Source organism: Gadus chalcogrammus, chromosome 18 (genome assembly GCF_026213295.1).
Source record: "Gadus chalcogrammus isolate NIFS_2021 chromosome 18, NIFS_Gcha_1.0, whole genome shotgun sequence".
In the NCBI taxonomy this organism is placed as follows: Eukaryota; Metazoa; Chordata; class Actinopteri; order Gadiformes; family Gadidae; genus Gadus; species Gadus chalcogrammus.
Genome location: NC_079429.1, coordinates 16,218,319 through 16,246,234, shown reverse-complemented (window position 1 = coordinate 16,246,234; position 27,916 = coordinate 16,218,319). Strand labels below are relative to the sequence as shown.

The 27,916-nt window shown below is 44.0% G+C and overlaps 2 protein-coding genes across 3 annotated transcripts in view; both read right to left on the bottom strand.

Annotated features, from left to right (window-relative positions):
* The window catches only part of tdrd1 (tudor domain containing 1), a 36,603-nt gene extending 24,668 nt beyond the window's left edge, over positions 1-11,935 (bottom strand). Inside the window, exons 1-9 of one of the 2 annotated variants that reach the window (XM_056577341.1) lie at positions 11,874-11,935; positions 11,054-11,185; positions 10,903-10,940; positions 10,721-10,781; positions 7,858-7,972; positions 7,350-7,425; positions 6,059-6,163; positions 3,591-3,773; positions 3,202-3,345 (exon numbers count right to left, since the gene is read on the bottom strand). In XM_056577341.1, coding sequence (XP_056433316.1) covers positions 3,202-3,345; positions 3,591-3,773; positions 6,059-6,163; positions 7,350-7,425; positions 7,858-7,972; positions 10,721-10,781; positions 10,903-10,940; positions 11,054-11,185; positions 11,874-11,916 — 897 coding nt within the window. In that variant the 5' untranslated portion in view covers positions 11,917-11,935. The other variant, XM_056577342.1, reaches the window with a different exon arrangement.
* A 3,220-nt stretch (positions 11,936-15,155) lies between these two features.
* dclre1a (DNA cross-link repair 1A (PSO2 homolog, S. cerevisiae)) lies at positions 15,156-27,803 on the bottom strand. Its single transcript, XM_056577431.1, has 9 exons — positions 26,963-27,803; positions 25,015-26,505; positions 24,796-24,929; positions 22,296-22,414; positions 21,591-21,731; positions 21,022-21,167; positions 19,483-19,637; positions 17,141-17,282; positions 15,156-16,002 (listed from the first exon to the last, which is right to left on the bottom strand). The coding sequence occupies exons 1-9, from the start codon at positions 27,561-27,563 to the stop codon at positions 15,836-15,838; spliced, it is 3,096 nt and encodes a 1,031-aa protein (XP_056433406.1). The 5' UTR covers positions 27,564-27,803; the 3' UTR covers positions 15,156-15,835.
* Positions 27,804-27,916: the final 113 nt, after the last annotated feature.

The window sequence follows — 27,916 nt, the reverse complement described above, 5'->3', positions numbered from 1 at the left end:
AAGAGAAAAGGGAGACTGACCGGCAGAGAGGCCAGACACGAGTAAACGTTGGGCAAGCTTTTCAGGAATAGCATGAACTGAAAGAAAAAGAAGACTGCAAATCAGACGGCGACTCGGCCGTGTTGCTTTTGAAATTGAAAGTACCCTTGGATGGCCTTTGTCTTCGTGGTATTCTTGATGTTGATAGTCTCTGCACAAATGTGTTTGCTCAACCATTTTGTTGTGAGCCCTGTAAAAATTGTTTTATCTACCGTTTTGTTGTGAGCCCTGTATGTTTCTAGCTTGCTTGGTTGCAACCATATAAACACCTTTTGTTTCCATGGGTGTTTTGCTGTTCGTCTGTCTCGTCCCCCAGATACAGACTGAATCCCCGAATCCAGGTTCTTGTTTATTTAGATTATTATGTTGGCCAAACCTCTTACACTGATTGTTCTGTTCAACCTAAAATAAAAACAATTATAATCTAGGATATAGGCCTAAATTCTCCCCGTCAACTATAAAAAAGGATGGATTTATGTTTATTGCAATACAAATACACCCTTTTAAAAATGTATAACCTTGCCTACACTTTATGAACATCTACTTTGGACATGGCTCCACGCATTCGCCGGCTTCTTTGAAAACAAATGCACATGGCTCGCGTAGAAGTGCATGGGGAATGGTCGTCAACGAGTTGTTACGACAGTGTTGTGAAATATCGACTACGAAGCAGTAGGGGGCGCTGTGTAGAGAAATGTCCGTGCCAAAACCAAGAAAACAGCGAAGAAATTCCAGAAGTTGCATAGTGGGCCTTTAAGGCTTATAAAAAATATTTTATTTACAAGTCACAATTTTTTTTTTTTGTTATGTTTATTAACAGCTCCTCCACCGGGGTCAAGACAATTTGAGGGCCAGATCCAGTCTGCCGACTGTCGGCCTATTCACGATTGGCTTAAAAAAATGGCTAATTTAAATTTATACCAATACGATGGTGGCAAAAGCTTACCAGTTTTTATGTTTTTTATACTTCATTTCTATACTTGATCTGCTGACCGCTTGGAAGCCATCGGAGTACATATTTTTTTAGAAGAAAGGGGTTATGTGGTAGGATCTTTAAGAATGCTTAACTGGGATATTTATATATTCATGGCTCAAATATTAAGGATCATGCTTTTGACGTGTAACTAACGCATTTACGGGGTCAGCGATCCGCTGCCAGACTTTGGTTCTCCGGGTTGCAGAGGCTTTAGCGTTCCCTTTTCTTGTGATAATGTCCTTCTCCTCGTCATAGCTCTCCAGGAGAACCTGAAGTTCCATTTCATTTAAATAAGCGTCCCGTTTCGCCATTTCGAACAGGGTTTCCATGATCCATACATCACGTCTTTTTAGGTTTGGCGGTGACGCGCACAACCCTGTGTTAACCAACCCCGAGTTGATTGAACTAATGCATAACCGCTGCTGTGGAACCGAAAACTCTGGGTTAGTCGGCACAGGGTAAATCAACCTAGAGTTCAGCGTTAACTCAGTGTTTGTTAAACCTCCGTTCGTGGAACACCCCTCTGGACGAGGGTTTCGCAAGCTCTCTTGCGTTGTTTGGCCGCATGCATGCGCATGCGGATGCGCATGCGCGGTAGCCAGGCGACCGTCTCATCAAATGGTGAGCTCAGTTGGCGCCGTGTGCTTCAAGATTCCGATTGGCCCAGAGAAATGTCAATTATAAGAAAGATTCTGAAGCAAGTGCTGAGATTCCGATTGGCCCAGAGAAATGTAAATTATAAGAACGATCCAATAATTTTTCGCAATTCTGGACCCCCCCCCCCCCAAAAACAAAACTCTCCGGTTCTACACGATTCACGTGAATGACCAAATTGACCAAGAAAACGGCGATTGTCGCCGAAAAGCGACTAGTTTGCAGCTCTGGGTTCTCATCTATTCCAACGGTTTCCAGGTTTGCGCATGCATGCGTTCGACAAGTACTGAAGCGACAGTTTCACGGGAGTGCGCCCGCTTGTCAGGACACTGAGCGTCCTCTCTGCCTGCTCGCCTGTCCATTGAGAATGCATTATCAGGCCCGACAAACGCCTCCCGTGTGAAAAGCCCTTTATGGCACCTTAAGCAGATTCCTCCACTGGTTCGGGTGACCCTCACAATTTGGATGAAACGAGTCGGGTCGGACGCCTGAACGGCGCGGGTCGGGCGCGGGTTTTGCGATTGCGAGCGAGACTTCACTGGTGCTGGATATGTTAATCAGGAGCGGAGGAGTCAACTAAAACCGTCAACAGTGGATGATGTGCTTTTTTTGCACAACAATCTAAAGCACCAAGCCAAACACCAGATAGTGTAATTCCCATATAATGTTTCTAATTTTCCATCGGGTGCATCAATTTATAGCGGGTCTGGTCGGGCTAAGTATTGCGGGTACGGGCGGGTGTGGGGTTTGTAAAATAAGACCCATGCAGGACTGACCTGCACTGGCACAGTAGCCGAAAGTCGGAAGAACGAGTCAATAGTTTGCTTGCTCATTGTAAACGCACGTAGCATGTTGTGAAATCTTTCTCCTTCGCAGACGTTTACGCACGCTCGATAATCTCTACGACCTTCCCCTAGCCACAAACATTCCATAATCTTCTTACACTCTTTGGCTTGCTAAAGATTCCGGATTCATTGACGCGCCCCTTCCATATTTAATGTGTAAAAAAAAAAAGGGGCAAATTTAGATGGAAAATTCTCAAATTTTGGTCGCGAAATGCGACCATTTGGTCGCAGTCTGGAGCCTTACACCTAGATGTGTACTGGATAGATCAGTCTACCAGCCTACCAAGTTGACTGAAGTAAACGTTGCTCATCTATCCTGCACAGTTCTAGGTGGACACGCCCACTAGTGATGTCCTATGGAGCTAATCACTCACACCTGGTGGTACAATATGTCCCCTTTAAGGCAGAACACCAAGTGCTACGTTAGTACGTAATGACGTACATGCACGAAGCGTCCCACAAAAAGTTGTGGGAAATCCCCACATGGGATTCCCAGTAATGCGAGCGCCGTTAAGGTAATTTTGTCTTCAAGATGATCCCCTGACCGTGGCTAGGTGACGCATGTTTCCTTGTGTTCATTGTGCTTTAAGAGGCGTCTAGTGCACCTCTTAAAACACAATGTTTGAAATACTGAAATCCTTAGTGAGAATTTCAACACGGTGGTGAATGGTGTGTGCTGGCTCTTACGCAGGGAGGGATGTGCCCGAGTCTTGGATCCAGAGGTCTGATCCTGGCCACGGGAACATCCTCCTCGTTGCCAAAGTCAATGTACAGGATGCTGGCAGTCTTCTGGTCCACGGGTACCGACTGGACCAGGCCTCGGTACCATTTCTAAAAGGAATAGGATCGAGTTGGCAGTACTAAACATGTGCCAGTTACACAAAAACCTGCGTTACCTCTTGAGTAACTTCAAATCAGTCACAGTGAACATGATTCTATCCGACGGCATGGATTTTATTTTTCTTATCGCTAAAGTGAATCCATGAATTACTTCAGCTAGCTCAAGCGTCTCCAGTCTCACCCCCTCTGGGCGCACTATGCCGGCCCTGCTAACTGGGTCGGGACACGCCACTGACCATATCCAGGGAGAACTGGACGGCGCAGACCTCCCCCTGGTCGGGCAGGTAGGCGGAGGCGGGCGGCCAGGCCCTGGAGGCGTTCTGCAGCTCCAGGCTGACCGTCTGCAGGTCGGCCACCAAGCCACGGCCCTGGACGTGGACGAAGAACCGGCCCGGGCTGTGCGTCTCCACCACCGCCACCTGGGTTCAGAACACCTTTATTAGTTCACTCTGGTTGGTTCATACTTCAGTTTATCGTATTGTTGCTTGCCCCCCTTATGTCCCCCTCTGGTTAGTGTTTTACTGCATTGTGTTTTAATTTTCTTTAAATTTGTACTTTGTTCATGTTTATTTTTTTTAAGTTCTATATAAATATTACTATGCCAAACGTATCCGTTTTGTGATGGTGCCGTTCGAATATATCTGGTCACTCAAAGCACTTCTTGGATGACAAGGAAGGTACACAACTACATTCAACCTCTTCTCTCGTCAGTCCCCCTCGTACATTAAATGACGGTAAGGATGCAAACACATGAAGAAAACTAACCAAGTTTAAAAAAAGAAAACATAAATTGGCAAATATTTTTATCAGTGTGGGGAACCGCACTACAGAGGTACACGTCAGATTCCTCAGACTACCCTTTTGTTGTAACAATATACAGTGTTACCCCTTCTTTTTTTTCGCTCGCAATTTTTTACGGTTCTTGCTAAGAGCACCCTGCCAGGTTTCTATGTGACTGCCGGCACCAGAAGGGTGTACATACAGTACATTTGTGCACACTAATGAGCAGGGGAAATATGGAGAGATTGAACATATTACAAGAATAATCTTTTAACAATTATTTAACAAAAAATATATTATATCAACAACCACCCTATACAGTAAAATCAGATAACACAAATACCAAAACAATCGAAAAGGTCTGTGCCTCCAACCAATGCATCTTCCCACTCCCTCCCCTCTCCCCGCCGCGAAGCACCACCGCGCGCTGCCTGCTGCTGGCTGCCGGGCGGCGGTGCCTCGCGGCAACAGGCAACAGGCAGCAGGCAGCGCGCAGTTCATGTACTTCAGGGAGTCAAAGCCAAAGTTCCTTTCCCCCAATTCCTTCTCAACCATGGCTGAGATAACCCCAACTACAGTCTCGTTGTGGAAATACAAGAGACGTCAAAGAACCGACGTGTTATGTGCAATAAAACCAACAGCAAACACTTGCGTTACAGTGTGTGTAATCACACACACACACACGCACACACGTGGCGCTCACATGGTCGTGTCTCATTGGCGGGCCAAATTCTCTGCGCGGGTAAGGCAGAGAAAGGGGAGGAGTTTAGATCCTTTATGACGACATATGGGACCACATTCCAAATCAGCGCGCTTCAGCGTCTGTTTTTTCCCGAAGGCAAGCAGAACACCTAGTGCTCGTTTTACAACGTTTTACACCGAACAAAGTTTTAGCCACTGGTGGACCATAGGCAGGCTAGGGGATAGGGATGGGCCGAAAGTCGATTCTATCGACGATAGATGGATTCCATCGACGATAGATGGATTCCATCGTCGATCGTCTCAAGTTGCCGATAAAAAGGTGATAATTTTTTTTAAGAATTATTTTTTTATTATTATTATTATTTTATTAATATTATTTTATTTAATTTTTTTAAACAGCGCTGTGGTAGCTATTTTTAATAATAATAATAATAATAATACATTTAATTTAGAGGCGCCTTTCAAGACACCCAAGGTCACCTGGGTGACAGCTACCACAATATAATAGCTACCACAGCGCCCCTCAGAGCGGGTGTTTTAGGCGGCTGGACTGACGGTCACCAGGCTGCGGTCGCGTCTGACCCCAGAGCATGTCAACATGCTCATCTTTCTGAACAAAAATCCGTAGACTGGTTGGTTAAGTTATAACATGATTGTTTTTTTGATATTATTATTATTTTGCGAAGAAATTAGGGTTGTGTTTAGTCATGTTTATGAGCACCGGCTTCGAGCTGCATGCTCCGTTGCTTAGAGCAGAGTGGCGCATAACTATTGAACTGATCAGGTTTAACTGAGTTGTTCATCTGATAATAAATATCCCAATGAGGGAAACACGCTGCATTTGTATTTATTTCATTTTGAATATAATTTTATTTTTTATTTTTAAATGTAAAATATTAACGATTAATCAAATAATTGATCGTTAATTCTCCCGACGATCGACTAAGATAACTTAATCGAATGCCCATCCCTATTGCTCACATATGCATACTACAGGATTACTGCTGACATTGGAAATCGAACCCCGTGCCTCTCAGATGGGAGTTCTACACACCAACCCGTGGATCCTCCAGTAACCTACCTCAGTCAAAAAGTTCATACACCGGTTTAATTCTTGCTCAAAGGCAAAGCAAAATAAAACATGAGTAAAAAAATATCAAATCTCAATAAGTGATGTATATAGTGGGTGGAAGGGCTTTAGATACAGGTCATAATTATGTACCTCCACTTTTGATCCTACAGCCAGGTTCTTCTTCTTTAGATCCACTAAAAAAACCTTGGGGCAGATGGCCGCATTACTGGCACCCACCGCTGATGCTGTACGGAGCTGATTAATATGAGCACAGAAACAGACAATTTGTTCATTAAACAGGCACTTTGACCCAAACTCAATTACAGGGAATATAGACAGCTGCTAAACCGCTTCGCCGCAGGTATTAGCAATAGTATTTCTTTATGTTATGCTTTAAAACTTATATTATTGGATACATAGTTATTTAATATAGCAAAGCACAAATACACCACAGCGATGAAAGAGCTATTGAACCTGAACACATTTCATATACTTTTTTTAAACATCGTAATTTCTTATCGGAACTTAAAGGTTGGGTATGGAATTGTCTTTTTTGGCCATTTTGGCAAAATTACTTAAAATCCTTATCATAACCCATTTACAGCCACCGAGTTAGAAGTACTGACATGAAAATTAAACAAGTCAATCATCTGTGGAACGGGCAGGGCTCGAAAAACACCAGCCAATGATTTCCAGACCCACAGAGTGGCATTGGACAGTAAGTACGTCAATCAAACGGGCGTACTGCACTACCCCCTCCCCCTCCCCCGCACGACCCCTTCGTGTACGTACTCAACCCTCGTGACCAAGACCAAGCTTCTGTTTGTTGTTATCCTGCTGTAGCTAGCTAACTAGCTAATGGCTCGCTCGTGCATGATTGCGCGTCCATGTACTTGGAATGGGTGGAGTCAGTCAGCGTTGAAGGAGAGGGGGTAGGACCATTTGAGTTGTGTGTTTTCAAAATCTGCTGGCGTTTCGCAAATCCCATACCCAACCTTTAACAAAGGAATCTTAAAATGTTTCACCTTACTAAAAAAATACCATAATTAAGAGGAAAGTTAAATCCTATGTTTTCGCTAGTCTCCCTAATACCTCCCATCATAATGCTCATACACAGTGATGGTACTACAACAGTATTGCAGAGGGTTGTAAGATTCCCTTCAAGGACTCAAACAAAAACACTTATTTCTAGTGTCCAGATTTCATCTTAATACAGTGGGTTCACTGACACTTTATGGATGTTGTGTCTTGCAGCAAGTTAACGATGCTACAGAGTGTTCCCCTGTTGCAGATCATGATTAAGTTAATGTTTCCTCTCGGTAGATGAGACCCAAACACCCTCCGATTGAGTCTCAAGAGCTCTTTAGCTGCTCTCGGATTGGATTTAAACTATTTATTTGTTCCTGCTCCTGCAAGATAATAGAAAATGGGCGATCTTTACCTCTGGCTCTGGCTGGGTTTGGGTCTGACTGGGTCCATCCACTATCTGTTGACATGGGATCTCCTTGGCCTTCTCACTAAACAACACAAGTCATCATTTTCGGAAAAGCATGTAGGGCTGGGTAAAAATATCGATTCATCAATGCAATTTATTTGTTCTTGATTCAATTTCGATTCAGAATTTTTTTGAAATCGATTTCGATTAAAAAAGAGAAAGCAGCATACTCAATCACTGTAATCTAGAAGCGAGTTCGAAATGTACATGCCCTTTTACATTTGTCCATGTTATGATTATTACTTTTATGCTGCAAGTTTAGCTCAGGAACAATACTATACAATGGTGTATTACCTTTTTGCTAGTTAAAGCATAATGAAATGGTCAATTAATTTTGAAATGGTTAATTCTAAATAATATTTAGGTATTTTTGTTATCTGCACGTATTGAATCGATATCGAAGCAAGACGTGACTTTATGGATAAATTGGCCCGAGACCAGAGCCTGGGCTTACCCTTCATATTTAGCGGTCTTGGAGAGGCACATGTGTCTGTGGGCCTTCCAGTCCTCTTGGTGACACAGAGCGGAGCAGTAGAAGGTCTTTATGCAGCCATTACACCGGAAGGTTCCTGCAAAACACAGTACGTTGCTTAGACAACCCGAGACCACCCAGAGGCTTCCAGGTCCACTGGTCTTGCCTGGATTTTGGAGAATTCCATAGAGGCACGTGACTTTAGGGATAAAGAAGGTATATCCATATTTTGAAAATATCCAACTATTAAAATGATGTCAATGACAACTGCTGTATATTCTCGGGACATGTTATCTTGACAGATGTGGCAGGGCTGTACAGTGCGACAGTTTTGATCGCATTTGCTATTCAAATATATAACGTGGGAAGAGAAAGACAAGTCCACTCGCACCGGTGCGAAAGGGTGAGAAGGACCCGTGCTGAAAAAAACGTCTTTCTGTACGGCTTTCAATGGCACTGCTTAGCGCGAGTGTGGGAGCATGATGGGAGCGATGCATGTAGGGAAATGTATTTCGAATTATAGGCTCGCCAGTTCCGCTCAACTACTAAAAAACTACATTTCCCGAACATTCACACGCTGAGGAAGAGTCTTTGTAACGGTCGCGGGAAATTCACTTTTTAAGCAAAACAGAAAAATTAAAGGTATTTCTCTGTATTCGGAAGTTCTTCTTCATCAAATAAAGATGGAAACTTGGAAAAAAAATCCACGTATGGAAGAGATTGACTCGGCGACCACAAGCACGGAACCGGCACCTTCGGACGAAGCCGACTCCACCCATGACTCCGTCTCGGCCAACGGAAATTCGTACAGGTTTAACCCCCAGTGGTTAAAAGCTTTCAATTGGCTGGTCTATGACCAATCCTAGTAGTCTATGTTTTGTAAATATTGCCTCGAGGCAGGGGAAAGGACATCAGAGGTTAATAAATAAGTGTTTGTTAAATTTGTAATAATTACTTAATTTGGTTGAATGTGTTCACCACTTCTGGCTGCTGATGTTTAAAAAAAGTGTGTGTGGTACCCTGTGTGGTATAGTATATTGCATATACACTTTAAATGCTTGGTTACGTTATACTGCAATCATTTTAACAGACTGGTCCAGATGCTTTATATTCCTGCTCTTAAAATATATCGATAGCAGGAAGCGAAGGGACAATCAGCAACGAACGTCCCCGTAGGTCTAGCAGTCTTAACGGATGTTGGTGGATGGTGTTTCCCCAAGATTTTATTTGTAGCAGTGGTGCTGTGAGCTGGTAACCTAAACCTTTGAAAAAATACCTTTAAATGGTTACTTCTGGTGAGAGTTTTTGGGGGAAAATGTACAGATTGAGCTTCCAAATATGACATAACCAACAGAGTCAAGGTATCTGCTGAGACCAGATCATGTGAAAATATGCCTTGAACTTGGCAGAAACTATTTTTATTTTTTATCAATATTTGTTTCCACCTTTTTCGGTTTGTACCACCAGGCCTGAACAATTTATAGGGGAAACCCTGTGCATTAGGGATGGGCAAAACGATTATTTTCCGGGAATCAGTTCTTTCAGTTCCGTTCACTACCACGATTCGTCCGTTTGAATCGAATTCAACAGGTGTCTGTCATTGGCTGAATCTTTTGAGAACGTTTTAGCATCAATCAATATAAGGTTGCGGGTAACGGGGAGACGGAGCTCTGTTCGTTTGTATATTTTATTTACCGGATTTTCTTTTGGTTTTATGTTAAAAAAATAATAATCAAAGAATCAGTTCTCTTGTTTTAGGAATCAGTTCTCGTCGTTCACCTTCGGGATTAGTTTGTTGTAAACTTATCGCAATCGACCCATCCCTACTGTGCATACATTATATTAACAAACATACATACATGTTTTCATATGTATCTCCCCATATCGTTGCCCTACAGTACTATTTTATATGCTTCTTAGAATTTGACTAATTTCATCACACAAGTTATGCAAGACAATCAAGCGGTCTTGAGAAAAAGATTGAGAGAAAATAATAATCAGCTGAAAATTGTGTTTTAATTTTTTTTTGTACCAAACCAATACACTATATATATCTGCCTAGTCCGGGAGAGTAAACTGCAGCCAATAGACAGAGCCCACCTATCTGTTTACCAGTAATAAGCCTTATTGGCCCGAGCGAAATTGACGGTGACATTTAAAAATACAGAGCCAAGACCCCACTATCTTCCATTTTAACAGCTTATTGCTAAAACTGCCAGAAGCTGAACCTGGCGGATTTGCCAAGTATCTCTGCTAATAGAAATGCATCACAGATGTGCGACAATTAATCACAGTTGGCCATGAAGGGAATTGCCGCTGCTCAGCTTCACTACTTAAATAAACAGCCATGTTATTTATGTAGTGCAACTATAATTAAACCACAGTTCAGTTTACTCATGCAAAATGCGAAACATTACAACTTAAATGTTGTGGAATTTATGTTTTAGAGATGACAAATGTGTTGGGGCTTTTACTGGTCTACTGCTAGGTGGAGGAACATGAGGCGTGTGGGCGGGGCAGAGGGATGCCCTGAGGAACCAATAGCAATGGCATTCCAAAAAGAAAAAAAGTCAGCTTTTGAAAAACTCAATGATATAATGAAAATGTATAAAAATGTGTTAAATTACGAGATATCCGCTACTTCCATTGGTGAATTTAGGGATATATCCTGTGTTTAAAATGTACGATAAGAAATGCCGGTATACACAGCTCAGAAAAAAGCCATAAGGTTTGAAGTAAAAAGTTGAGCAGACCATATTGTTTTCAAAACAATCCATAAATAAAAAAAATTCGAAGGACCCGTTGGTTCAGTGAGTGGGAGCACCTCAGATGACGGTTAATTTACCTTGCTTACTGCAGTAGTTGCAGAAGTTCAGGACTATTGGTGGAGGAGAGGATCCTTTCAGCTGAGAAACAAAATAGTAACATTTTTTAAATAAGTTCCCAAAACGAGTTATCAGGGTAGTGGCAAGAACTACCCCGGGACTCGTTTGTTTGACAAAAAGGAAAACGAAGGCGAATACCTACCGAATCATCCACTTCCATAATCATAGATGGTGCATCACCTGTAACAATAAAAAAAAAAAGTTTCGTTCACTCGTTCACAAATCCCTGCTTTTTATACCATCCCCTCGCTGAAACCACAGATGCTGATAACGGAAGCGTGCGTCCGGCACACCTCTGGCGAAGGAGAGGACTGGCGGTGACAGCGGGAAGGCCGGTGCGCCCCCCGGGCCAGTGGACGGTCTTCTCAGCGGAATGTGCATGTTTGGTCCAAATGCCATCAGGTCAACGTTTTGCACGGACATTTCTGTCGATTCAAATTGGGCTCTTGAGAGTTAATTATACACGGTTAGTCATATATGCAAGTGGGTTAAGTGTGGCTACGATCACGCTTCAGAACACTGAATAATATAAACCTACATTGATGTAATGTAGGTTTAAACCTACATTGGCATGGCGAAACAAAGAAGATGAGATCAGACTCATTCTTCATGAATGAGTCTCAGGCTGAACTTAAACCCTAACCCAAACACATTCAAGTTCACCTTACACACCGTGTCAACCAGGCAAGGCGACAGCCGGCTCGTCAGGGTGCCTTTTTCAGGGATACCCCCAGCTAGGAGACGCCGGGGATCGAACCAGCAACGTTCCGGGTACCGGTCAAACCGCTCTAGTTGCGGAACCACATGCAGCAGCTATACCGATATATTTATTACTTTGCTAGAGAGATATAAGCTAACGTGTTTAAGAAAACTCAAAAACTTTTCCACCCTGCTGCTAATGTCGGCCAGCACGTGCTTTAGCCGAGGTGAGCTAAAAAGGTATTGCTAGCAACCTAGAAAAAACCCGGTGATGCACGTTTTACCAGTAAATACCTCGGCAGCTGATAAAAGTTCACTATGATAGAGAACTAAGAAACACTACACAAACTGAGGATAATTGCATACCAATGTGTTAAAACAAAGTGCACGGACTGCGTTACGGTTTCCATTTACCTGCTTCCATGCGTTCCGAATCCGATGACTGCCAAACGCGCATGCGCAGCGCAAACCATGGACCACACTGAAAACGTCATGACATGATGAATGATTAAATTGATTTAATAAATATGCTGCACTTATTTTAATATACCAGATGGAAATGTGTCACTATGAAATAAATGTGGCATTAAATAAATAAATGTAGCATGATGGGAAAAAGTTCCCTGATTTACATACAGTGTGGCAAAGTCCCCTGAACAGTAATCCTTTAGAAAAACTTCCTTCTAAAAAATAAAAACGTGTTTTTATTTCACTATATTGATTATATTTACATTTATTTATAAATGGATTGCCTCATTTATTTATTCATTTGCATGTGTTTTATTTATTTATTTAATATTGATTCACTCATTCCATAGCAATGTTTCCTTCATATTTTTGTTGTGGTTTTAGGTTTTACCACCCTCCTAGTTTTTAAATGTATAGTTTAAACTGGTTAAACTATAACCTGAAAATGAATATATCCAGTATATATTAATACTGTATGCAATTCCATCCCTAAAGGTTATTATGGTTAGACTGTGTGTGTGTGTGTGTGTGTGTGTGTGTGTGTGTTTGGGTGTGATAGAGAGAGAGAGCACATGCCAACTTGATAGGTAGCTAGGAAGCACCAGATACTACGCTAAAATACTACAATAAAAAAATATGTTCCAAAAATGACTGAACTGAGCTTTCTCACGGTATGATTGGTTTCAAATCGGTAAATGAGTGAGTATGTGAGCGTGTGTGTGTCTAACTAAGCCCCATCTGCTCCTCTGTAGCATACGTCACCTTATAAAACAATACCACTGACTGTTACAAGGCACTCGCAAACAAACACAACTAATTCCACATATGTGGACTGGATCACAGATATGATCAAATTTGTGTGATTGAGGAACAGTGTATCTCCTCCTCCTCTCCTCCTTATCGGATTATTCTTTTGAACGAGTAAGGACATAACAGAACGTTATCTACAGTATTTTTGGTTTTAAGCAGGGCTGATGTCCCTGTCTACCTCAGGCTGATGCGCCTCTAGTCAACCACGAAGGCATCCTCTGTGACGGTCTGAAAGTTTGGCAGCAGATGCTGTTTCTTTGCACGCGTATTCAAACACGCATGCTATTCTCCAGCAGCCTCTCCTGCTGAATTCTAATTGAGTTTTGATAAGCATTCTTGCATTCAAGCATCATGTGGGAGGTTGGCTGTTCCCCAGCTGAATTGCTGAGAGTCATGGCGATGCCAAACTAAGTCTTTAATCCCTCGCAACATCCATGTGCTTTGCCACCTCTATCCAGAAATCCTAAATTTCATTCTCAAGAGATGATCACCCTTCCTTGCTGCTCTCCCCTCCCATTCAACAACTGCGTTAAGCAGAGACAAGAAAGAGACCTCATCCTGCTGAAGCATGGTAGGCTGCTGCACCCGGCACAGTGAAAGAGATCAGGTTTTGATGGTTTCTTGATTCACATTGTCCAAGTGTGTCTTCTAGGCTGGTTCACATTGTCATTGACTGTCTTCTTGGCTGGTTCTTATTGCCCGGGAGTGTCTTCTAGGCTGGTTCACATGTCTTTGAGGGCCTTCTTGATGTAGTTTCTGCAACAAGTTTTCATGTCTTGTAACAGTTTTAGAATTATTCCTCCGGCATCACTCTTAAGAGAAACAACAAAACTGATCTCCAAAGTCAAAGCCTTAAACTGAAAGAAATGCTCACTGGAAAAGTAAAATTCCCATACCCCATCATTGAAGTTCTGTTATTGGTGATGCAACGCTTTTCTCTTTTTCTTTTAACAGGAAGTGTAAATGCACTCATGATACTGCGCAAAGCACACACTAGACACGTCCACTGACTGCAAGTCATTGGGACTCATAAGGCTCCTCATACGTTGTCAGCTGCTTAGTGGAATTGCAGAAGCATGTGTATGTCTGTTGGATCATGTATTCAACATTGCAGCTTTGAATGCACAAAGCTGACACACTTGATTTACAAAGCTGACACACTTGATTTACAAAGCTGACACACTTGATTTACAAAGCTGACACACTTGATTTACAAAGCTGACACACTTGATTTACAAAGCTGACACACTTGATTTACAAAGCAGTCACACTTGATTTACAAAGCGGATACAATTGATTTACAAAGCTGTCAAACATTCCGTGCCTGAACTCCTGTGAGGATAGAGTTGGCCAATGCAATCATGTTTATGCACAATGTACGTATTGCAGTCGGGAACTTGATCAGCAATTCTTTGTTAATTTCCATCTGTTCAGGTTAATGATCCTTCCAATGTGCTGCCCTTTTTAGCTTGCTTTTTGCTGTAGAATCGAACAACTTTGCTCAACTGCTTTCTCGTTTCTCTTGTTGATAATCAAAAGTATATGGCTAGTTCGGCATTTCTTCAATGAGCTCCTGGTGTAAAACAGTCCGTACACTGCATTTATAAGTGCTGTGCACTTTGTATGGTGAATATTGCTGCCTTTCTTTTTATTGCCTTCCAAGAAACTCCAAGTTCAAAGGATATTAACTCCAGAGGGCAGTTGTTTTGCAGTCCACGCTACAATGCAAAACAATGCTAAAGTTAACAATCATATAATCACACCAGGTTCTATGGTTTACATCGGTGGTAAGCTGTCAAATGAACGACAAGCTATATGAACAGCTAATGGCTGAGTCTGAATGGTTCACCTAATCCCAATGGTGGGCCCTTACCTCAGACCTGCTTAGACTGCTGGAAGCGATTATCTCCACTCCTTTCCCATTTTATTTTCAGCCATATTCGGCCCATTTGCTGCCTGGCATTTTGCTGCTGTTGTGCTCGTAATATGGGTTCCGTCTTCTCACCTCTCGCTCATATCTCCTAATCTGCCTCTAGCTTTTGTCTCTATTTCTATTATTTCTTTCCAGCAACACCAGCTCCTTATCTTTCCCTTTTGTATTCTTCTTTAAGTTAGCTGCCTTAATTGCTTTTGTGATCTCCTATCTCACCTGCTACTCAAATGTTTTGCACCTCCCTCACTTTGTGTGTTTGTTTGTGGTCTTCCCTGCCTTAAAGCGTCCCTGTTTATGTTTGCCACGGAAGCACCAATATACACACAGACAGACAGACAGACAGACAGACAGACAGACAGACAGACAGACATTCGGTCTAGTTTCAACTGTATTTTCATAATGTCTTATATTCTTTAGGTAACCCCCATATTTATTACACAACTCTTAAGAGGATACCCCAAATAAAGTCAAGTACGACTAATGATAAAGCATATAAAAGCATTTATTAGGCTTAATTAACCCATTGACAATAGGGCGGCGGGGGGGGGGGGATGTGCAATATCATTTAGTGGTATTAATGGTAACTGTAGGAAGTACAACAACATATGATGGCTCTGAATTAACAGTATTCTGAACCGAGTACATATGCATCGGCGAGTACATCTAGAACATCTGTAAGATACTGCTTTTATATGAAAATAGAAATGCAACTTGATTAAAAAACGGTATATTAAAAAAGGAATGCCAAATTAAGGGGATTCCACATGATTGTTCAAACTAGATTGTGGATTATATTACAGACAGCCAATTATCCAACATTCATAGTACCTTACAGTCATATAACGGATGTGATGCGGCGTGTTTTGAATTCGTTACCAATGTTGTTGCAAACCATTAAAGTCAGTAAGCGAGTATTTCTTCAAGGTGATCCGTCTCAAAGTCATGCAGGTCGGTTAAGGGCCGCTGTTTTACCAGAAAATGTGATGTAGATTAGCCATAAAGTGCCATTTAAAATTGACTCCCAGTGGGAGGATCCACCCCCCAGTTGTATGACGATCATGTCCTACTGGCCACCGACTAGTGGGTAGGCACTGGTCCGTCTGCATGTGATGGCTTGGAAGCGACGTTGTATCAAGTGATGTTAAAATGGGGGACCGTCTAATGTTTAGTGGCTGGCCTTATCCCCGGCGAGCCAGTCCCTGAAGCAGCCCTCCATGGCCTTGCGGCTGGCCCAGCTGCCTGCGTTCACCGTGGGGATGATCTTCAGAGGGCGCAGCCACTGCACGAAGCGCTTCATCTCCAGGAAGCTGCTGTGCTCGCTGTAGGGCACTCCTGTCAGAAGGAAACAAACACGTTTTACAATTAATTACTGAGTTGAAACAGTATATTTTTTCCAAATAATTGAAATAATAATAATAATTAATAAAAAATAACAAAAACAAAGAATTTAAATAAAATGAAAAATAATCAACGTTTATTTTTCAATTGATTTGTGCTGTAAAACTCCATATTCAACAGGATAGCCTGCCAGACCGTGTCATTTCACAGTCCGGGGTACCATGTGCTTGGTATTCGCACAAAGGGCGTTGTCTGTAACACTTCAGAACAGAGAGAAGATGTTAAGTTAGCGAGAGTAAAACTTTCAGGAAGCCAGCTGTCTGCCGCCGTGCCAGGACATGTTTGGGAAATAAAAGCAATTAAGAGGAGCGACGAGGGGAACGTCTGTCTGCGTCAGTCGTGTACATGTCCTCCTGTGACTGTCATTGTTTTTTAATGAACCTAGGGCCTTTCCAGGAAATTCGCCTCGCACAGGGACTCACAGCGTCTCTGATGTGGTTCAGAAGATAAGGATTCACCAAACACATGGGAAAGTGGGTTTGGTCTGTGAGCTTGAGACATACAAAAAAAAGGTGAGAGTGTTTGTTTGAGGGGTGAGGGAAGGTTTGGGTGAGATTTGCAGGACAAACAAGTATTCTGTCACCCCTAAAATTAGCTAAAAAGTCATTTGGGAGGGTCGCCGTTTGAGGGGGCAGGGACTGTTTGAGACTGGTCCTTTGAGGAGGGAGGGGTTGGGACTGGTCCTTTGAGGAGGGAGGGGTTGGGACTGGTCCTTTGGGGAGGGAGGGGTTGGGACTGGTCCTTTGAGGAGGGAGGGGTTGGGACTGGTCCTTTGAGGAGGGAGGGGTTGGGACTGGTCCTTTGAGGAGGGAGGGGTTGGGACTGGTCCTTTGAGGAGGGAGGGGTTGGGACTGGTCCTTTGAGGAGGGAGGGTTTATGGCTGTTCCTTGGAGGGGAGGGGGTTTATGGCTGTTCCTTGGAGGGGAGGGGGTTTAGGATTGATGGAAATGCGTGGTGGTGCTGCGGCCTTTAGGAGCTCAGAGTTTGAGTTTGTCCATCTGTTCAACCGAATTGCACGCTGTAGTTTAACAAGGCAGCGGGAACAGTGCAGCACAGAATGGTATTTATTTACCGTATAGTGTTATGTTTCCATAGATCTGGGGCCGAATGTCGCCCACTGAATCCATCTGCTTACTGAAGGTCCAGCCAGTGGGTTTGAAGGCCACCAGCCGATCGTACTGAGCAGAGAACCTGCTCAGGTGGTCCTGCAGCTTCTGCGGACAGAGGACGACATGAGGACTTAGCTGGGGAACCTTAAGAACCAGTGATATAACGCTCAGGAATATATCAGCAGTTTGACAGCATGGGCATCATGTGCATGCTGACTCCACACACACACACACACACACACACACACACACACACACACACACACACACACACACACACACACACACACACACACACACACACACACACACACACACACACACACACACACACACACACACAAATAAATATATTTTTTAATCAATCAATTCCATTTTACCTCACTTTAGAGATACATATGCACACATTAGATAAACATATTATGTAGTGTGTGGAAAGCTGACATGAAAAGTAAGCTTGGAAAACATTATCCTTAAATCCTCTGACACTAAAACCCTGGAACCCTTTAACCCTACAATCCCCCGACCCTAGAATACCTTAAAGTTTATAACCTCCCCAAATATATCCCAAGAAAACCAATTCAAGTCATCGTACCTTTGTGTTTTAACAAACCAAATTCTAAAAATATAAGCCTCCAAATACGATAAGATCTCCCTTTAAACAGTCCCTCCCCACATAGACACTGAGCTTCCAACAGTTTGTTCCAATTAAAAACAGAAAACATCCACAGACACCTTTGTGGCGCCAACCAACCCAGCCTCATGACTACGGCTATGAATAACCTCATGTGATATGATATTCAAGGTGACCCATTCATAACAAGAAGAAAGCACGTCTTTAGAACAAGCTTGCTTTATTCCTGTCCTGGCTTCAACTTAGGAAACAGACTTGTTACCACCGACCCCCCCCCCCCCCCCCCCCCCCCCCCCCAAATCCCAGTCAGCCATTCTGGATGAAAATAAATTGCGGAAATTATAAGGAAGTCAGCCACATTATCTGCCGTTTCACAGGCAGGCCGCTGTATCCAATCGTGTTCGCTGAGCAGAGGTGACCTGAGGTGCTAATTGATCGTTGTGATTAGCATTTACTAATTAGCTGAGGCTCCTTCCTTCCCACCTGAATATGCATAGACCCCGGTCTGAATGTGATAGGGCTGTTAGGCCACCTCAGTGCGTAAGCAGAGCTCTACAAAAAACAACTGGTGAACAACAGCAGCAACAAAAGAAGTAGAGTTCCTGCAATGGGTAGTGCACTTCTTAAAAATGGAATCTGGGAAATAATCATCAATTCAGATTTAAAAAAACACATTCATTTTGTCGAACTAAAATATGTTTGACTTCCATTATTTGTCTGTCCATTCAGCAGCTACTTCAGTCCCAAGCGTCCCCTGGAAGGGGAGATACCCTGTCTGTGTTCCTTCTCAAAGTCACCTCTCTCTGGGTTTTGGGGGTGATTCCTTTCCATTTAGGTGTTTTCGTGGGGGCTGTATGATTTGCCTCGTGAAGCCCTGTGAGGGATTTGACTGTATGTAGGTATTCAACTAATGATGTTCAGTGGAATGCGAGTATGGGAAAGCAACAACTAACTTCAACGGTCCAATTTTTAATTTAATTGATGTCTTTAGGCCATCGGGGAAATAGACTCACTGGGCCCTCTTGCTACTGGGGTAAAAAAGCCAGGAGAGTTTTCAAAGGCCCTGCACAGCCAAGCCCAAACAGAGACATTTGTTCATAAATCCCAAGTTGATATTATATTTTACATTTACATTTAAGGCATTTAGCAGACTTTTAGCAGGCGTTATCCAAAGCGACGTACAACGGCTAATACACACATTGACACACCGACGGCGGAGACGACCCTGAGAGGCGACAGCCAGCTCGTCAGGAGCAGTTAGGGTTAAGTGTCTTGCTCAGGGACACCTCGACACTCAGCTAGGAGGAGCCTATTAGTCATGATATTAGTCATGATATTAGTCATCCATCCAAATTGTTTTATCTGCTATGATTTATTGTTGTTTGAGGACAACATCGATCAACATAATCTGATTGGTCCAGCCTCAACTGTGCGTGTGAGAGGGTCTATTAAGCAGGCGTTTCATTTTATATGGTATGTAAAGTGCATAGGACTAGAACAAGGAGGCTAATGTTTGTGATTGGTCAGGCTTATGATGAACACCATTGGTCAATTAGTTGTGAGGTCACTCCGACTTGTACTTATCCCAACTTTATAACATCCAGTTAAGGATAAACAATCCCGGAACTTCTTAACCGATTCCTAAAATCCAGGTAAACAAGGTGCACATACCTTGACATTGAGTTGCATCATGGGTAATACATGGACTTGGGCGGCCTTCCAGTCCGTGGTGAGCAGCTTTCTGATTGGCTCCGACTCCAGGCAGCACATGGTGTTGTACTTGTCCCTGGAGAGACAGACATTGGACCCAAGGGCATCTGCCAGCGCTACGGACAAAAAAGAAAACACAAAATGTATCTTACAACAAAACACAATCCTAATAAAAAAACCACACTGGAAAAACGACATTGGAACATTGTAAATATTACCTTAGAAAGACCTTGTAAACTTTACTCAACATAACCTTCTTCTAAGAATGTATTGCAGGAGGCTATTCAAAATGTTAGCGCATTCACCAAATGGCATATATATATATATAAATATGAATCCTACATTTGCATACGTTCATTATAGTCAACCAAGGCCATCAACACATGACGCAGTTTGGACAAGGCCTAAGATGGCTTGTTCTTTCAACCCTTTCAACTGGTGCATCGGGCAGCGTCTGAAAGCACCAGCCATTTGTGGATGCACTGATAACTTCAGGCCCCCATGCTCTCCTGCTTCTGCTACACGAGGACAGAGGACGGGGTGCCCCCGTTCCACACAGGCCGGCTCCATTAACCAGAGCCATAGGGGGCTAGGTAACGTAGGAGGGAACATATTTCATAAAGTCACAAGTCACAACACACTCGCTCTTCTCTCATAAGAGAATCCTCCAAGAGAAGAGAGGGGAAGAGGAGTGGTTCGACAGCGGGGGAAGTTGCCGTGTGGCAAAGCCATCGTCACGGTTACGCCTGGCAACATGCTTACCGGTTCCACCTGTTCCAAGACCGAGAAATATATGCGCTTTTTAAATTAAACGTCTTATTTTTAATTGCAGTAATCTGATTGTTTTTCTGCGTCAACTCATTTGGGAATTAAGAAGGTAATACGTACATTCATTTTGGATGAATTTAAAATATTGAATTGTGAAAACGAGTTGAGTTGGACCAGATACACAAATAAAAAAGCATTGCTACACATTGCAATATATTTGTTAAAAATTGTGCGGCTTGTGCATGCCATGTTTGGAACAAATGCTATGCTACCTTAACCGACACAGGTTGTTACTTTCATTTAGCTAACCTGATTTTTATGGCATTTTAGCAGATCCTTTTTATCCAAATTTACTTACAAGTGGCAGAGTCAACCATGCAAGGACAGCCAGTGCATCAGGAGCAGTTAGCTTTAGGTGCTCAGGGACACCATGAAAATCAGCTAGGAAGAGCTGGGGATCGAACTATCCACCTTCAGGTTCCAAGTCAACCCACTCTACCTCCTGACCAATTTGAACCTTATAAAATGGTAAAAAAAAAACTCAGGATTTCCTAAAAGTGCCATCTGTTAGCCAAGACAATGGAAACGTTACCTTAGAAAACCTTGTGAACATTGCCTCAGAAAGACAACGTCAACATTAGCTAATTACAACTTGTTGACGTTACCTCAGAAGAAGACCATGTAAACATTACCTCAGGGCCGTGGAAACTTTGCCGACATGGTAAACATTACCTAAGAAGACCTTCTCCTTGCCGATGGAGTAGGAGCCGCAGACCACCAGGGTGCGGGGGTGGAGTGCGACCAGCTCGAAGGCGGTGTTGGCGGCGAAGCTAATGGCCTCCTGCTGCCGGGGGAAGGTGTACTCAGGACTGCAGTACCTGGAGGCAGGGCAGAGACACACGCAGCACGCCGTCACTCCATGGTGTAGCGTTCGTCCCCTCGGATCTGCTGTGGGAGCTCACTGCCATGGATGAAAGGCGCTACAAATACAACGTTGTGTCTTGAGCGTAACTTAATCACTGAAAGCTTGGAATGTTATTCCTCAATGAACCATTACAACCATTTTGAGAGTCAAACAATAACTATGTTCAGAGTATTAAAGTTAGAGACCAGGTAAGAGACAGGGGGAGAGACAGAAGAAGACACTTGAAGAGAAAGACAAAAGGCAGGAAAAGAGGACGACAGAGAAACGAGAGAGCGAACGAGGCAGAGGGGACAGAGGTCGAGGGAGAGAACCAGACAGAGCCCAAGAAAGAGCTCAAGAGAGAGAGAGAGGACGGGACATGGGGACGGCTACTGACGTGGTGTCCAGGTACAGGGTTTGGACCCCATAGCTCCGCAGCTCAGGCGTCTCCATCGTCGGGTCAGCGCGGAAGTCGCCCGTGTGGAGGACGACCTGTCCGTCCGGGAGGAAGAACAGCAGCATGGCCGCTCCGGGACAACTAGGACGAGGCGAGACGGCGTGGGGAACTAGATTATCACTGAACACAATCAACCCCGTGAGGACGATGTGGTCCGTCTTACAATACTATGGAAATTAAAAACGGACACTTTATCGAAAGCCAATGGCAGTTTGTTTTAAGTGGAAGGTAGGGGGTTAGGAAACTTGCTTTTGGATGCAGGTAGACTGTAAACATTGGGGTTTGGATGCCAGAAAGTTTGAGCTGGGAGTCAAGCACCCCAGCCCCCTAGACTATCCTGCCCACAGCCATTTTATGAACTCCTCGAACACATGCATCATTATTTTTAGCAGAGCCATAATGAAGTCCCATGGTCTCAGGCACTGCGATTCATAAGTGTCTGTCACACAGAAAAGGGAATTACAATATCAATAATATTCCAGCAAGGGTTACTCATTTAAAAAAATCTGCATAAACCAATACCATGATATAGGTCCTACTGGGGCATTATCATATTGGTATTATCATATTTGTGTTGTTTTTCAGAATCTCGCTCTGTTGCGCCCTGACCATGGATGAGAGGACACCCCAACAGAGGTCACTTACTGGTTGGCCTCCATCAGGATGACCCCCACGCCGTCCACCGTCACCCTGCTGTTCATGGGCAGTATGTGGAGGTACTTCTCCTCCACCTTCAGCTTGCTCCGCACCAGGTTCCCTGTGATCTGCACCCACAGTGGAGCACCACGTTAAATCCTTGCTGCTGGGTTTACATTCACATTGAGTCAATGAGCAGAGAACACTTTTATCCAGAGTGTCATACAAGTGGGGCTGGGAACAAACAAGGCATTCAATCAAAGATCGGATAGAGTAGCTACAAATAAAGGTTTTGGTACCCCACCTAGTTAAAAAAAACGACTGAACAGAGCACAGAGTAGCCCTTGCAATCACGAATGCAACCGGGAAGAACCGGGAACCTCTCTCCCACTAGCGAACGAGTGGCCGATTGGCTCTCCCCGTGGCGAGCCATCGTCATGGTTACGCCCAGAAACGTGCTTGCGAGGGTCCCCCCCTTCATTCGCAGCGCTTAACCCCATGGCGGTCATGGTAACGGCGCTTTCTGATGGCATACTGCTACACAGCAGGAGGGTTCAACTTCCAACCGGTAGACTTGTGATTCGAAGGAGCCATCAGGGTTAGGTGGGTAGAGGCGTCCCTCAGGGCATGGGGGTGAGGTGTACCCTGCACAGGCACCGGTGAATCAGCTCAGCTGGAATCTGGTCCACTCAGAGCCACCAAGGAAGGGTTTGGCATTCTGCATTCGTCTTTCAGGATTTGATTTGCATTATCCCGAGTGCTTTTTTAAGAATTTAATAGATTTTCCACAACGAAATCTAGTTATCCATCACTAGATGCCATGATCACACATGCAAGCGTTCTTGGTTTCACAAAAGCAATTAATTTGATTAGGAACTTATCATGTGTCTGGCATTTAAGTGCCAGACACATGATACACATCTGATTGAGAAGCGTGTCTTTAAGGAGCAGGGAGGGCATAAAGGCACTTTGTCTCCAGGTCAGGAATAGCTAGGGCTAGAATGCAGACGTTTGGGGTCAGGCAGAGCCTTTTAGAAGCGGTTGAAAGACTCACGACCACACTTTCCTGCCCACAAATCAAAACTTTCAGTAAATTTGCTTAAAGGATAGAGATTTATTGCTGTCTGTTTGGTTTCCTCCACAACAGATAGCTTGGGACCCAGCTGGCAACGTAACCTTGTGACCCAGCCAGCCACAGTTGGCCTCTGACCCAGCGAGCCAACTATTGGATCATCACATCATCCATTTATTTCTCAACCAACTCCCTCGCCTTAACTCTGGTGTCCCCATCCTGCTTCTGGCATTACCAAAGCATTATCAAAGCTAAGAAAATCTTTAAGCTTTAGGCTAACTCCAAACACGTTGTCGACTTAAAGCCAATTTGCAAACACTAAATACACACCACAGTGTTTAATTAAAAATAATAGTTCATAATAGATCCAAAAATATAGCTTTACAGATTAGACCTTAACAATAGTGCATCTGTATTTAAAACACTCCCATGCAGGATTTGTGGACCACGTTTGAGTTGTTTATGAATGTTAACACACACCCAGTGCACCATGAGCACATCGTTAAACTACGTTCTCTCATACTCCTCTGGAGAGTCTGACATTGCGAAGAAGTTAAAAGCATAATTATTCATGACCAACGCAGTGAGAGTTACACAGGCGGGTATGGGAGGTGCGCCGAAAGGTGCACATTTACATAGGCTGTCTATTAAATCTGCAAATTGAAATGGTTCTTAAAAGCATTTCTCTGTCCTCCACTTGAACCACCCACTCAAGAATAACAGCCGGTGCTTTTTATCAATCTGTTCAATTTCCAAAGGCCATTCTGAACGGAGCGTTAACGACGAAAAGCGGAATCCGACTCTTGACAGAGAGAGCCAATGGGCGAATTAGAATTCACAACGCGAAGCAAGGCCAGTACTTTAGTTTAGCTGATAAGGGCTGCGCACTTCCCCAGTAATGAGGGTGGAGGAGAAGCTTGTTAATGGAAAATAATAGGCCTGCATTTTACATTCATGGTTATACAGTTTCTCAAAAAATGGCACCTATATTTTCCCTTTCAGTGCCCTTTGAGTGGATGTATTTTGAGAAGCACAACATACTGCCTTGCCACAATTCACAGAATATACTTTAAAGTTGGATAACTTCATTCATATATGCAGAAAGGTTTTTGAATGCCTAGGACTAGCAAATAGCCTAGTATCTATTGTATTAGTGGCCCTATTGACATCAGTTGTATAACATAGCAGAAATGTTAGGTGCCTCTAACTACAATTATATATCCAGGATTTTGTTATTTTTAGCCCCAAACTCCTGGTTGTATGCTATTGGCACTTCCCGTAATTATTAATTATTATTAACATTATAAGCACATCCCAGCATGAACACACAAATTAAAACATTCCCATTATCATTTCCCATGTAGATTTACATTCAATGAGTAATCGCATGACTAACTACACCCCCCATGTCAGCCTGGACCAGCAGGTACCCCCTACTTTGTTGCAGTAGATTGGAAAGGTGGATTTCTTGGTCAGTCCTCCGTAGTGGTCCGAGTGGAAGTGGGTGAGGAAATAAGAAGAGATCCCCTCAATCGGTCCGTAACTAAAGGCGTCGATTGCAAAGCCGGTCCCTGGATGAACAAATACACATTTAAATCATATGAACAAAATTCACACAATGATAAAAAAAAACGTGTGTGTGTGTGTGTGTGTCACCTGGGATCTTCTTGTAGAATGGACAGTGTCTAGGTCCGTCCCCGTCAGCTCCCCACCTGTTCCACCTTCCCCTGCCCCTGCCTGTCCCCCTCCCGCCTCTAGAACCTTCCCCTTGGGCACTACCTGAACCAGGACCCCCACCTTCGGCCGAGCCGGTCCCTGCGTCGGCCTGAGCACCCGTGGGACCCGCTGCCCCACTTCTGGCTCCCCTATTGCCCCGCCCCCGTCTCCCCCTCGTACTCCCACGCTGGATCCCAGCACCATTAAACGTGGGGGCGTCTGGGGCGGTGGTGGTGGCAGCTTCTAGATCCTGCGATGCACTCCCAGGCTCTCCTTGCTTCTCCTTCAGGGGCTTGAGCCCAAAGAACACCCCGATGTCGGTCTGCTTGAGGCCAGGTCCCTGGCCGGCCTTCATCTGGCTCAGGGCGGGCTTCCGAGGGGCCATGGCTTGGGTTGACGTTGAGCTGGCGGTTTGAGAAGAGCCAAGTGTTGGGTAATTGTTGTTGATGTTGCTCACGCTTTGGCAGAACAAGCTGTTAGAACCGGTGAGGCTTTGCCGTAAACGTTCCAGAACGACGCTTTGAGGGGATTGGACGTTGGTGGCAGCAGGATTTCCATGGATTTCTCTGTGTGTGGAGGTGGGAGTGACGCCAACAGCTGCTGTGTGTGATGGCTGATTGGAAGGTTCTGCTAATGAGAAAACTGCTTCCACCTGTGTGCTGTTGACAGGAGAGTTGGCTTGCTCTGCTCTGCCCTTGGGCGCCATGTCCGTCTCCAGGTGATCGAGGAAGTCGTTGAGGAAGTCGTCGTCACTGAACAGCTCCAGGGACTCTTCGCTCTCGTCCTCGTTCTCCTCAGCGAGGCTCGGAGGAAACAGAGCCTTTCTTAACCCACTCCCCTCAACCACTCCCTCCACCTCGTCCTCCAGCTCCAGTTCAGCAGGCAGCTCTGAAAGAGGGGAGAAGGAGATTGACTCGTCGTCGAAAGGACAAACTTCCGGTTTGTATGGCTGTTTCTCAGCTTCCAGGCTTCCAGGCTGCCCGTTCGCATCACAGGGCCTTGACGACACTGTTGTTTTCGTTTTTTCCACAGCCACTTTAGTTTTAGGCCCCTTCGGTGTCATCCATCCTTTCTTCTTCTTGAAGTCCTCCGGACGGGGGGAGCGTAGCAGCAGAAGGCTGTTCCGAGTGGGCGTTGAAGCAAGATGGCGACCCACCGGGGAAGCGGTGGTATTGGACTGAGAACAAGCCAACCGAGTCGGGGTTGAGGCAAGATGGCAGCGGGGATTGGGCAGAGAGGACGAAAAGATGTCCTGTGAGCTCTCCAAGGGGGACGGGGAGCGGACCCCCGAGCCACGGGGGGTCTCGCCTGCCTGAGTGAGGGAGAACAAGACGGAGGCGTTGGCGGCTCGACTTTGGGCCAGTAATGTGTGGTTGTATCTCCTGTAGTGGTTCAGGACGTTGGAGGAACACTGGATACCGTCTGGGCATTCTGTAGAAAGTTTACAAAGCAAAGTTAGTTATTGGTGAAAAACATTTCTTCCCTTCTTAATTGTCCTTTAATTGTGATCCCTAAAATCACCCTGGATGTCCGTTCTGTTTAAGTGGGCTTTATAAATAAACTTGCCAGTTTTTTATTTTATTTATTTAATTTTTTGTTGCAATATTACAATATATGAGATCTACAAATAATTACTAATATGAGTATATTTTGTAAAATATGATACAATATTCTGGCTGTATATTCAATTATTATCAAAATGTTATGACATTTGGGCCATATTTAAAGATTAAAAAACAATGTGCTGTGTGTACAAACAGAAAGTCATACAATGGCAAGGCAAATAACACGTTTACTTCAACAACCTTTACTGACACCATTTGTTTTGCATACTATAACCATTCATTTCAAACATAACAAAACCAGATGGATATCAACATGCCTTTACCTAGGGTATCGTCCCTGGGGATGTCAAGGCATTCTGTCACATGCCCTATTTCAGACTTTCCCACAAGGATGGAGAAGGGCATCTGACAAATGGGACAGAAATCACTTTCTGTAGCTCCATCACCTGTAGGCTCCGGTCTATGTGGGCAGAGAGTATGTGACGCGGTGGCAGCCTCTTGGTCGCTTTGGCCAAGATTAATAACAGAGAAATCTCCATGGCTAATACTAACAGGGTGGTTTAACGATGTGTGAGGGACATTTCCATTCCTAATACTACCAGTGTTGTTTACAGATGTGTGAGGGACATTTCCATTCATTATACTACCAGATTTGTTTACAGATGTGTGAGGGACATTTCGATTCCTAATACTACCAGTGTGGTTAACAGATTTGTGAAGGACATGTCCTTTGTTAATACTCCCAGTGATGTTTATAGATGTGTGAGAGACATGTCCATTGTTAATACTGCCATCTGACTTCGCTGAGGAACAGTTGTTTTTCTTGGAGGTTTTTTTGGAATGGCTTGCAGATGCAGTCTTCTTTTTCTTCCTGAGGGGTTTGTATTCCCAGATGTCATCTTCGCTATCGTCTGTGTGGGGCATTTGGGGACCAGAGGATCCTGGATTGTTGTGATGGCTCTGGAATCCCTGTAGTAGAGCGGCTATGTCCTCTTAATAACATCGCGTTATGTGTTAAAACGCTCCGTATCGTGTCCGCTTCACGGAGGAAGGTCGGCGGTCCTCGACGCGGACGTCGCTGTGATAATACGACATTTATAACGGAATTTATCGTTCATAAGACGGTAATTACACGATCAAAACATTTGCGCCACTGAGCGACTGTCAAAGGTAAATACAGGAAGTGAACAGCATAACCACTTTCGTCACAATTTTTACTTTTGTCAATTATTGAATCCTAAATAAAACTAAAAAATAACGTAATTAAAATTCAGTGT

Bases quoted from the DNA above. Each gene is read 5' to 3' on its own strand.
- dclre1a (XM_056577431.1), bottom strand. From the start codon at position 27,563: ATGCCCCACACAGACGATAGCGAAGATGACATCTGGGAATACAAACCC. The intron at 21,732-22,295 runs GTAAGTGACCTC...GCCTCGTCCTAG, and splicing joins ATCCTGATGGAGGCCAACCA to TTGTCCCGGAGCGGCCATGC. The intron at 16,003-17,140 runs GTAAATAAATAC...TCCTTCTGACAG, and splicing joins TGGAAACATAACACTATACG to GAGTGCCCTACAGCGAGCAC.